Source organism: Diabrotica undecimpunctata, chromosome 5 (assembly GCF_040954645.1).
Source record: "Diabrotica undecimpunctata isolate CICGRU chromosome 5, icDiaUnde3, whole genome shotgun sequence".
Lineage (NCBI taxonomy): Eukaryota > Metazoa > Arthropoda > Insecta > Coleoptera > Chrysomelidae > Diabrotica > Diabrotica undecimpunctata.
The window spans coordinates 20,677,494-20,691,119 of record NC_092807.1 but is presented as its reverse complement, the minus strand read 5'-3'; the positions used below and the strand labels follow the sequence as shown (position 1 = coordinate 20,691,119).

The following is a 13,626-nucleotide window of genomic DNA, read 5'->3' as shown; positions in this document are numbered from 1 at the left end:
CAAAATATAATGCAAGGAAAAATCCAAGGACGCAGAAATCCAGGCCGTAGCAGAATGGGATGAGAAATTTAAGAGATTGGTTTGGCTGTACCACTAACGAATTATTCAAAACAGCAGTAAATAAAATTAGAATCGCCCTAATGTTATCCAATCTCCGATAGGAGAGGCACTCAAAGAAGAAAAAAGACCCAAAAAAAATTTTGCAGTGTAGTATACAATTTAATGTCAGTTATATTTATATTAACACATACTAAATTTAGACTACACAATTAGAAATTAATTGAATAGAGCAATAAGTACTAAATACAATCAAATTGGGCAGCAACGAACGTAGATAAAATCCAATTCTCCTAACCAATATTATCTAATGACAGCAATTTCCTCGTGTCGGATACCACAATAGCAGGCAACCGCTAGATTAACTAAACTTTAAACTGCCCATTAGGTATTCGAAAGCCAGTGATTAAAGTGACCAAAATGACCGATACATCACGTCTAACTTTAAAGATGTTTAGAGACAGTTTATGTGCTCTCTGAAAATATTAGATGTTAAAATAATTAGTAGAAATTATCTGGTAATTTGTCAATTTTAATTTTTAGATCTAGAGTGTGAAAATTTCATTTTAAATGACTTTTTCTTTGTTTATTTATTATCAAAAAAGATGTCTCTGTATTTTTTATCATTCGGGAGATTTACTCACAGATTCAATTAACACGGTTTTAATTTTTACAGTCACAACTTCTCAGAACAATAATCAAAACGTCGTAATAATCATCCGGTTTGCTGCATCCACTTTCGTACACATCTCCCAAATTAGCCATGCTCTTTTGTTCTGATCTGCTTGGATCCTCTCTTTTCAGATAATAAGTTAGGCGCCTAGATGATCTTTAACTACCACTTTTTGCAGTTCTCGATCGCCATTCCAATATGCATGTCATATAATATATTATATGCCATAATTGTTCATTCTTACCATAGTGCCAAGCCACTTTAGTTTGGCAATTTTTTTATATTCGAGTTTATTAATTTAACAATATAACAAGCTCAATTTAATTATGCATGAATCAAACACGAGTAGTAGCTTTATTGATTTTATAAGCACTGCCGTAAAACACTGGTTTCATGTAAGCTTAAGTAAAATAATTCAATTGCTTGTAATAATTCTTTAAATGCTCTAACCACGAAGGAATTACGCTTCCAAATGCAGCGTATAAAATATTTTCCACAGTATTATGTCACCGTCTGGCACCATTTGGAGAACGGATAGTAGAAAAATACCAGACTGGTTTCAGAGGTGGTAAATCGACAATTCATCAGATTGCAACCAAAAAACAAATTTTGGAAAAACACTGGAATATGGTATTGATACTCATCACTTATTTAAAGACTACAAAGCAACCTACGACTCTGTGAATAGAAAAAAATGTTCAAAGCAATGAAATAGCAAGAAGTACCAATTCAGTTGGTAAATTTAACAAAACTAACTCTTTAAAAAGATGAATCTGGCTCTGGAAAAAGTAATACGTATGTCACAAATAACAACCAATGGTTCAATATTGTTGGGAGAACGGAAAAAGCTGTACGACAGACGTATGTAGCATTAAAAGTATCAGCTACAAAAATGGGTTTAATAATCTTCTTCTTTGAGTGCCATCTCCGCGGCGGAGGTCGGCAATCATCATAGCTATTCGGACTTTTGAGAAGGCTGCTCTGAAAAGTTCATTTGATGTACATCCGTACCACTCTTTCAGGTTGCGCAGCCATGACATTCTACGCCTCCCTATGCTTCTCTTTCCTTGGATCTTTCCCTGCATAATCAGTTGGAGCAAGGTGTATTTCTCTCCACTTGTAATATGTCCGAGATATTCTAATTTTCTTGTTTTTATTGAATTTAAAATTTCCATTTCTTTATTCATCCTTCCCAGAACCTCTTTGTTTGTGACGTGTTCTGTCCATGATATTTTCAGAATTCTTCTGTACACCCACAGCTCAAATGATTCCAGTTATTTCATTGATGTCGCATTCAAGGTCCAAGATTCCATTCCATAAAATAAAGTCGAAAAAACATAGCACCCCGCCAACCTAACTCTTAGTTCCAGTTTTAAATCCCTGGTAAATAGAACTCTTCTCATTTTGTTGAAATTTGCTCTAGCCTTTTCTATTCTTATTTTTATCTCCTGATTGTAATCATTTGTGGAGTTAATCATTGTTCCCAGGTATGCATATTTGTCCACTTGTTCGACGTTGGTTTCGTTTATTAGAAGATTCTCGTTATTTCTTTGAGTTTTCGATATTCTCATAAATTTCGTCTTTTTGTCAATTCATTGTTAGACCATACTCTTTTCTATACTTTGCTATTCTGGTCACCAGTCTCTAAAGATCTTCAATGTTTTCGGCTAAGATCACAGTGTCGTCCGCATATCTAATGTTGTTAATGGGAACTCCATTTACCTTTATTCCAGCTGTTTCACCCTCAAGAGCTTTTTTCAGGACCTCTTTGGAGTAGGCATTGAAAAGAATTGGCGACAATATGCATCCCTGTCTTACTCCACATCTAATCTCAATTTCTTCTGACAGCTGTTCGTTAACACGTACTTTTGCTCGCTGTTTAGAGTATAAATTTGATATGATCCTGAGGTCGTTGTAGTCAATCTTCTTTGATTTCAGGACATTCATTAAATGTTTATGTCGTACTTTATCGAATGCTTTATTATAGTCAATAAAACATGCGTATATATCTTGATTGACGTCCAGGCATCTTTGTATTAGTATATTAAGTGAAAAAAGAGCTTCACGTGTTCCTAGGCCTTTGCGAAAACCAAATTGTGTATTATTAACGTCTATGTCCAGTTTGTGATATATTCGGTTATGGTTGACTTTAAGTAGTAACTTTAGCGTATGAGACATTAAGCTAATGGTGCGGTCATCGCTGCATTCTCATGCGTTTTCTTTTTAGGGAGACAAATAAAAATAGATGTTAACCACTCTTTGGGTAATACGCCTGAACTATAAATTTGGTTCAAGAGTGCCAAGAGTTTGGTTTAATAATACACATCAACAAAACGAAGTATATAAAAATCAGCACTCAACCACAAATCTTAAATTAAAAGGGTAAAGCACATATAGGTCTTAAATACAACGAACATGTTGACCTATTAGCTAAAAAGGCCATTGATACCGGAACGCAAGCTGATCACCAAATCTGTAGACAAGACGCCTTAACAATAATTAAAAATAATATCAATAGTAAATGGAAACAATCATGGCATATATATAGTACGCAGTATTCCTCGCAATATGCTTCTATACAGCCTTTAATCCCAAGTGATTATTGGTTTAAAAATTATTCCGTTCCACGAAGGTATATAACATCTATAATTAGAATAAAATTTGGACACGCCTGCTATCCTAGTCATCTGTCCAAACTAAAAATTGTAAATTCAAATTTATGTCCAGACTGTCAAAAAGAAGGTGATCTAGATCACATTTTCTTCGAATGTAAAAAATACACAAAACAAACTGAAGATCTAATAAAAAATTTAGTCAACATCAAAATTTTTCCTCCGTACAATATGTGCTATCTGCTATCTCTAAATATAAGAGCTGTAAATGAATGTTTGATGGAATTTATTTGCAAAAGTAAGCTTAATATTTAACTGTAATTAGAATCCTAACCTCTGTTTTACCCCATTTGGTATTACCGTTTATCCGTGACCCAATCTAGTTTGTCTTAAAAGCAATGTCTTGATGGGTCCCTAGACGAGAAACGAGTGTCCATGTTTTATCTCTATCTTATCCTTAATAATAATTTTAATGCTTAAAATTTGTAATGCTACTTAAGTTTGAAATTTATATTATCTTTTTATTCTTTCTGGGTAGAAAATTTTCATGCTGTGACTGGCTGTATGGCACTTGCCTATGCCATTAAAACAAAAAAAAAAAAACACAAATCTTACCACCAGTTATTATAGAAAACGCCGTCATCGAAGCAGTGAACGAATTTGTCTACCTGAGAGCGCTCCTTAACACTGAAAATAATACTTCTTCTTAAGCATTCTTCTCCTATCGGAGGATGAAAATCATCATCGCTATTTTAATTTTATTGGCCGCGCTACTAAATAATTCCAATGAGCTGCAACCAAACCACTCTCTCAAACTTAGGCAGGATATTTTGCGTCGCCCTGGATTTCTCTTCCCTTGTATCTTCCCTTGCATAATTAACCTAAGTAATACGTACATCTCGCCCCTCATTATATGGCCCAGATATTGAATCTTTCTAATTTTAACAGTTTTTATTACTTCACATTATTTTTTCATTCTTTGTAGAATTCTTATAACACCTCTATATTAGTTACATTTTTAGTCCACGATATTCTGTGGATTCTCCTGTAGCACCACATCTCAAAGGAGTTTAATTTTTTGATTTCCGACTGTTTTATTGTCCACGCTTTCATGCCGTATAGTAAAATAGAAAAAACGTAAGAACGTAGCATTCTTGTGCGGATCTCTAGATTAAGGTTACAGTTGCAAAGTGAGTTCTTAAATTTTATGAACGTGTTTCTTGCCATTTCTATTCTAGATCTGATTTCTTTTGTTTGATCTCCATCTTCGGTTATCTACGTTCCTAAATATTTGTATGTTGTTACTCTTTCGATCGTTGTATTATTGATGATCAGGTTATCTACATTTTGTGGTTTTTTTGAGAATATCATTGATTTCGTTTTCTTGAGATTCATTTGCAGTCCGTACCTTTCACATGCATTGTATACATGTTGTATTATGTACTGTAGATCTTTCATGTCACTTGCAAAGATGACCGTATCGTCCGCATATTTAATATTATAAATGCTATTTCCGTTATCTTACGGGCTTACCGAATCGTCCAATATAGCTTTTTGATATATCACTTCACTGTAGACGTTCAATAACAGTGGTGAAAGTATGCACCCTTGTCGAACTCCTCTAAGTATACTTACTTCCTCTGTCAGTTCTCCTTCGACTCTTATTCTTGCTTTCTGATTTTGATACAGATTCGATATAATTTGTAGATCTCTACTATCTATATTCTTGGTCTTAAGAATACTTAAAAGCATTTCATGTTGAACTTTGTCAAAAGCTTTTTTAAAATCTATGAAGCAAGCATATATGTCCTGATTCATATCCAGACATCGTTGTGTCAGAACATTGACTCCGAATAATGCTTCTCTAGTTCGTAGACCCTTTCTAAAACCCATCTGTGAATCACTTATTTCTTGTTCTAATTTCATGTGGATTCTGTTATGTATGATTTTAAGGAAGGTTTTCAATGTGTGGCTCATTAATGCAACTGTCCGATAGTCATTGCAATTTTTAGCATTTGTGACTTTTGTAATCGTTACAAAAGTTAAGAGAAGCCATTCTTTGGGTATGTGTCCCGTCTTGTATATGGGGTTAAAAAGGTCTACCAAGACATCAATATTATCTTCATCAATTATCTTCAATAGTTCAATTGGTATATTATCGGGTCCTGGAGCTTGTCTACCTTTTGTGTGTTTTATGGCATAAATAACTTCATCTTTCATTATTTCTGGTCCCTTGATTTCTCCGTCAACTTCTAATTGTTCTACTTTTTGGTCATAAAATAGGTGTTCAATGAATTCTTTCCATCTACGTAATTTGTCTTGCGTTTTAGTTATAGTGGTACCATCTGCATTTATTAATATCCTGATTGGTTTGTTACGATTTCCTGAAATCATTTCTTTAACCTTCTTATGGGTGTTGAAAGTGTCATATACCTTGCCTCACATTCCTCAATTTCTTGACATTTAATGGACATCCATGTTTCCTTAGCTTGTTTTATTTTCTGTTTTATTTGTTTATTAATTTCTTAATATTTAATTTTATATATCTGTATGTATTCTTCTTTCGTCCATTTTTTCGAGAATTTCTTTTGTCATCCATTCTTGTTTGGCAGCTTTTGTAAATGTTAATGTTTTCCGTCCCACAGTTTCTATTGTGATTTTTATATTCTTCCATTTTGTTTCAATATCTGTAGTGTTTTTATTTTGCTGTTTTATTTCTTGGATAATCTGATTTATTTTATTTCGAGTTTCTTGGTATGTATTTGGTTCTCCTAGTTTATTAATGTATATTTGTGGTCTAGATCTTTTCATTAATGGTTTTTTCAATCTTACATTCACATTTGCTACTACTGGGTTGTGGTCCGAGTTTACATCTGCTCCAGGGTAAGTCTTCACTACTGTAATAGAGTTCTTGTACCTGTTTCTCCATGCAATTATCTTCTTGCAGTGCAATATTAGTTTTTGTATAAGTTTTGTCATCTCTCGGGTTATACTTTCCCCTCCGTGTTTTAGGAGCTCGTTGGTTATTCCATTGGATCTTGGCGACTTTCTATTTTTGAGTGAATACATGGATATCTCTACTTCCTGAAAACTGAATTCTAATTCGTGTCTTAATTCAGGTATGTTATTGTGTAAATTATTATTTTTCTTTGCTTTAAACAGTTCTATCAGGTATCTTTCCCATTCGTTTGCTGGTATGTTTTGTATTCCTTAAATTCTGCCATTTCTTTCCGATGTTTTCTTATGAATCTCCATATTTATTTTTGTGTGCCGTAGAAGTTGCTTTATATCATTTTTGTAAACTGTTCCCTCCCAGTGTTCATTTTTTGTTCTTCTTACTAACTGCTTTGTTCATTTCGTATTCTTCTATAGGTGTCTCGTGATTTTGTGACTCGACACGAGGGGAGTAGGCAGATTGAGACCCCAAACTCGAACCGAACCGTATCACTCTTGATAATGGCTCCAAAATGGGTGCCGAAACGTCGAGTAATAAATTCTCAAAGCGGTTCTTCCCGAGAACTAAGTAATTTTCATATATATATACATATATATATATATATATATATATATATATATATATACATATATATATATATATATATATATATATATATATATATATATGTAGTACCTATGTGTAGAAAAATAATATTGTAGTCGAAAGCTTCGAAAATACTTTAATAAAAATATTTCTAATTTTCCGGCATCACAGAACTGTAAGCAACATTTTTGTATATTCCCATTCGGAATGAAAATAAAAAGCGCTCACAAAGGATTTACAAAAAAATCCGGGTAATTCATTACCGCACGAATTCTCATATTTCCAACGCTTTCAGCTTTTTCCTCTCAACAAATTATTTTCTTTTATTTTCAGCCGGAAATGGGTGAAACTTATTAAGGATCCGCATGTAGCCGATCAGTATACGGGTCTTTTGGGCGTTGAAAGAGCACATCCTTACGACGAGGGCATATTTACTTGTCAAGTGGAGGATTTCAATATGAAAGAATGTCTGTCCAAAGAAGTATTAATAGAAAAGAAACCCTCCATTAAGATTGAGCCAGTAAACTTGACAGTGAAGAAGGTAAGTCTTTAATATTCGATTTTTTTTAAGATTTATGTCAACGAATTTAAATTGTTAGGCAGTTTCAGAAGCTAAAAGGATTTTGTCACTTTTATATCAGCAAATCAAAGTTGGTTATATTCATTCGATTAGGTTGTTTTTTCAGATATTTTTTCTTTGGCTTACATAAACTTTTGCAGAAATGTTTGAGAAAAATTAACTTAATTATGTTTCAAACCATTTAATTTTAAGATTGATACACTTTTGCATTTAAACAGACCAATCATCGAGACATTTAAGCCAGTCTGAAATATGTATCTCAGAAACGAGATTCTTATGTGCCTTACCTGTCGTCTTAAACAGTTCACCGCATAGTTTGTTTTTGATTTTCGGGAACTTAAAGAAATGACACATGTTATATAATCAGTGTAAGAGCTGGCATTTAGTGATGCAAGAGAACGCGACGATTCCGGTTGTTTTGCGGAATTGGTCAATCACTTTTGCATACAGTCCAGCTGCTTTAACTGGCAGCGAATGTACGGGGTATTTTGCGATCTAAAAGTCGGGGAAGGGCTAAAAAAAAAATATCGATACAACTTTTGCATTTAAACAAACCAATCATCGAGACATTTAAACCAGTCTGAAATATGTATCTCACAAACGAGATTCATATATGGCTTACCTGTCGTCTTAAACAGTTTACCTCGTAGTTTGTTTTTGATTTTCGGGAACTCAAAGAGATCACACAGTAATAAGTCAAGACTCTATATAGAATGGCTCACCAAATCAATGTTTTTCGCCTTCAAATACTTAAATTAATATAAGGTTGAATGCTCGAATAAATGAACTTTGAAAAATTAAAGGCAAATATCGAGCACAATTTTAATAATCAAATCTTGCCCAAGTACTTTCGCTTTCTACAGCATCATCAGGGGCATTTCGTCAAATTTGGGCTATCCAGCAAGCGCAGAATGTAATAAACATGAAATTGAAACATAAATTGTACATAACACTACACTAGAACAAGGACAAACAGTTTAAAATTATTTAAAAAGATTCGACGCTACATTCTTGTCGGCAACAGCAGAGAGAATGATTGTCTCTAGTTTAGAATATTTAATATAAAATTGTTGTTTTTTAGAATAAATTGTTTTAATTTATGCTGTTAAGAATTTGTTAAGTTATATTTTATGAATTAAAATTAAAGAAACTGTTTTAATTTAAAAAATTTAATCAAAGATATGAACCTGCCTTTAAATCTAGTAATCATATTTTGTTGAAATATTTTACCATCTAAAAAATAAACTTTCTTTCGGCAACAATGTACCTGTACAGACAAGTCTGCCCATAGAACGAACATGTAAACCGAATGGGACCAGATAGGTTAGCGAACATCTGTAAAAACAACAAGCCGTATAGCAGAAAACCCGTTGGAATGCCGCCAAAAAGGTGGAACAGTCAACAACGACTGAAAGAGAATAAGAGGCAGACAAATAGGAGTATTCCTAGTCGCGCGATGAAAAAGAAGAAGAAGAAGAAGCAGAAGAAGAAGAAGAAGAAGAAAATTCATAATTAGGTCTTCTGAACGTCTTTTAACATTTCTTGAAGGGATATGTTTCATCCGTTTAGTAGTAGAAATTTCTTGTTCTGTATAACTGTTTTTATTTATTTTTTTCTATGTTGTTTTCTTCTTCGTCATCGTCGTACTCAATATTTTCATTCTTGTCGTCGTCTCGAAGGCATTCGTGCATTAGACGTTGCCAACGTTCTTGTCTGCCTCATACGCATACATTTTAAAATTTACAATAACTGAAAAAAGTTCAAAATTTTAAAACAACACAGCTGGTACGCTGAGAATTTGTCCACAATCACTAACACCTTTATGTCAAAAAACAGATGCGTCTGATACTTCGCGTGAAGAAATCAACTGACATTTGTGGAAGGTAAATGGGCGGGCTAGAACAAAAGGGTGGATAGTTTTTAAAAAAATTGAGAAGATCGGTGCGGAGATTTTGTCAGCGCGCCAGCCGTAAATGGTTAAGAAAAGCAGTATTGCCTCTTCTATGTATATTTTCGGTGCTGAGTCGCCTTCACTTATATTTCCGGAATATCACCGCATTAGGGTCGATTAACGCGCAGTTGCGATACGTCATTCTGACGGCACATCACCAGTTAATGGTTATTATTGTTACCATTATGAAAATTTAACTTCAAAACGTTTACGTTGAAAATTATAAACTTCAAAGTGTATTTTTATCTATCGAATTGTAATCATTCTTATTGATACATTTTTAAATTGTCTTGAAAAAGGAAATAAAATATCTGAAAGCTCCACTAAGCTTAAAGAGTTTTACTTACCTGTATTAGCATAAATAAATGGACTGCATTCCCTAATAATAAAAAGAATATTTACATAATTGAACAGACACGACATATTTAAAAACTTTATATTATTATATTAGAAACTGTGAAAACTTTATTGTTAGGTATAATGTGAAACTTTTTTTACGGTAAGTTTTTTTCGGTAAAAGAAAATTGACAATGCATTGAATTGGCGGTATTATGTATTGTGTTCTGTGATACAACAAGTAAAAGTTGACAATGACTTAATGTGACAGTTAGTTTTGTGTTGATTTATAGCTGGACTCAACCTTTATTGTTATCAGATGAGTTTCTATATCAGAAAAAATAGAAAACCATAACTTTTAGATTTCTACATTAGAATCTATATTATTTCGATGTTGTTTTCTTTTTTTATTAAACTTTTTATGTAAAAACAGTAAATGTGTTCATATACACTCGCGATCATAAAATCCGGGTCACCTTGAAAATCACCGATATTTCATTTTTAACGAGCTTTATCGTAAATAATAATAACACAAATACAAACTAATGCATATTTCTAAGAATTGTTGTCGGCTTAGCGGTTTCAATTGTAACAAAGAATTCCAATAGTGCAGATTTCGCGGAAAAGTCCACACTTCTCAAAATGAAGGGTACCTGTAACTGCCGCTTGTTTTAAATGTCTCATTTGTGCTTCGAGTGGCTTCGACTTTCTGTTTAAACGCAACGAATAAACGTTTATTATTAACATCGTTGGTGTTTATTAGTGCCATTATTAGTGTTTATTATTTTCCAGAAATGCCTTTGACTGTTGTTGAAACGGCACGAATTGTTGCGCTTGTGGAAGACGGCCACACTCAAAGACAAGTAGCAAGAACTTTAGGCGTAAGCCTTTCTACGCTTCAACGAGTGGTTCAACGCTTTCAGTATACGGGTTTGCTAACCAGACGACCTGGCTCTGGACGAAGAAGAACGACCACGGCACGAGATGACCGTTTCCTTGTGTTTCAGAGTTTACGAAACCGGACCTTAACTGCGGTTATGCATCGAAATCGTCTAAAGGAAAAGTACGACATCGCTATATTAGCGTTGCAATAGTCAGAAGAAGACTTCGTTCTTCTGAACTATCTTCTCGTGTAATAGCTACAGGACTGCCACTTCGTCGAGTGCATCGAGTTGCACGACTAGCTTTTGCTCGACAATACGCACATTGGGGAATTAACGATTGGAGCCTAGTGTTATTCTCAGATGAATCCCGTTTTTGCCTAACTGGATCCGATGGACGTGTAAGAGTTTGGAGGAGAACCGGTGAACGATTTTCACAAGCTCGCATAGCTCCAAGAATGCCATTTGGTGAAGGTTCGGTCATCGTTTGGGTAGGTGTATCTTCCAACTTCCGCACAGAATTACCCTTCATCGAAAATGGGTCCTAAACTGCAAGAAGGTACGTTACGGAGATTTTGGAAGAACATGTTATGCCAATGGCAGGGCTTGGAGAAGACGCCATTTTTATGCAGGACAAGGCGCGACTGCAAGTTGCGGTCAGTATGCAACACTTGGAAGAGGTTGGAATTACGAGGTTACCCTGACCAACTAAGTATCCATACCTGAATCCCATCGAACATCTCTGGGACAATTTGAAAAAACGTATTCAAACGCATACACCACCTCCTAACAACGCACAGGAGTTTAAGGATCTGTTAGTGAGAAGGTGGAATAACATACCTCAACATGTAATCCGGAGAAAAATTGAGAGTATACCCCGTCGTCTGCAAGAGGTTATTAGAGCAAGGGGAGGCAATATACGATATTAGTCATTGAAAATTTCACTGATGTTTTACCACGTTCTGTATTTTCCTTTTTTTTTTTTCGTATGTCTGTTTTATCAACAATTTGGTTTTTTTCTGCTTTTTCAATAAAAACAATAAAAAACCGTTTTTTTTTTCTTTCAAAACAAACATTGATGACAAATAAAAATACATTAGCCTAAGAAAAAGTTATTACTGCACGAGAGGCAAATGTTCAAGAAACTTGAAATTTTCAAGCTGACCCGAATTTTATGATCGCGAGTGTATAAAAGCCATCTCAAAAAACAATCTTTTAAAATAATTTTTTTGCATTGCTAATAGCTTAGCTTCTATGTAATTCATTGTGTGATCGTTGTGGTAAACGTGCATGGATATACTACACCTATCTGGATATTTCTTCGAATCACTCTTGTCGGAGGTGATACGGTTCTTTAGTCGCCTTGAAGAATGGCCAATGTATTGTACATTACAATTTGTACAAGGAATACTGTAGACTTATTTTTGTATCTTTGTCATACATATTTTAATTTTTAGATGTTAATTATTTCGAATTAAAAATATATATGATATTCTGTTTTACGTTACTTGCTTTAAATAGGTCTTATGGTCTACTTAATTCGAATGGAAGAAACCAGTGTATTCTAGACCGACGTATATACCCAGACCTCCTTTCTGATGTTCTCATACGTTATTTAGAGGTCATCGTATGTGAAGAGAGCAACAGTTTATCAAATATATTTTAAAAAATTTCAACGTACACAAAACGTTTTGCTGTTGTCAAAAAACATAAAAAATAACAACCTTATTGTATACTCGTACATATTTTATTTTTATTTCAGGGCGAAAATTTCACTATAAAGTGTGTAACTACCGAAGAAAGTCGAGATGGTTCGAAATATATTTACAGTTGGACAAAAAATAAAGAATTACTGCCAGTACGGACCGAGTTCGAAAAGTATGAAGTTTTGTATCCTTCGGGAACGATATTGCAGGTGAAAAGTGCGGAGGTAAATAATTCATCATATTTATTATTTATGAAGTAAAAAAGGTTATGAGTGATAAATTTGTCTCGTTAATAATTAAAATATAAGCGTTTGGCGCATTATATAACATTGAATTCATGCATATTTATAGATTTGGTAAATATCCAAATATGCTCATATAAAAAATTCATGGTAAATTATATTTTTTGTCCAGCTTATCAAATTTTGCTAACAATTTGATTTATTTATACGTTAAAGTAAGAGCGTACATCAAATACCGATTGAGATGCACCCCAACAGTTTTATCTTATTGAAAGAAACCTTCTGGCGTTGTATTCCTTTTTTTTCTATGGTAAAATGCTGAGGCGAGCATCATGGAACTAGCACCACAAGATGGCGTCGTCACGGGTAGCGTCATAATATAGCGGTTCCCATATACCGCAAAGATATATTTTTTTAAAGTTGTCTGTTTCGAAAATATTGAATTTATTCCATACTTTTGCATCATACTGTATAAATATAATACATACTTCAAAGAAAAGTTACATTAGTGATGATATATAAAAAATCATAATATTTGACATTTTCTTTTGTGGATTTTTCAGAAAAGCGTTCAATACTCTTGTCTCGTCCAAGGCTCAAAAGTATCATCAGAAAAAGTCGTGTCCGTGTATGTTGTAGACAGGAAGGGCGTATACACCTGCCCCACGGGGGTTTTTCTTGAAATGCTCTGGCCTGAAACAGCTCCTGACACGAACAGCATTTTAAACTGCCCTAAAGGGTACTCTGGACTTGCCACTAGATATTGTGCACTTAAAGATGGGCGCAAACCCGCCTGGGGCTTGCCCAGCTTTTCGGAGTGCACTCATCAGGAACTCGGACGCATTTATGATACGGTAAGTGCATGTCGCAGACATTTATTTATATTTCATTTTAATTCTTTTATTTTTGTGAAAAGCAACATAATATTTAACCTTTATTTACAAGATAATTATAGGCAATCATACAGTTTAAATAAATTAAACTAAACTTGAATCCATTGATTAACATCAATATTTAACATTACTCCTTAGGAAAATTGAACATCTT

General features: G+C 34.0%; 1 protein-coding gene across 1 annotated transcript in view; it reads left to right on the top strand.

The window, feature by feature from the left end:
* LOC140442111 (uncharacterized) overlaps positions 1–12,109 on the top strand; it is a 274,067-nt gene extending 261,958 nt beyond the window's left edge. Inside the window, exons 9-10 of the mRNA XM_072533189.1 lie at positions 7,217–7,424; positions 12,089–12,109. Coding sequence (XP_072389290.1) covers positions 7,217–7,424; positions 12,089–12,109 — 229 coding nt within the window. The remainder of the gene's footprint in view (positions 1–7,216; positions 7,425–12,088) is intronic.
* The last annotated feature ends 1,517 nt before the right edge of the window (positions 12,110–13,626 follow it).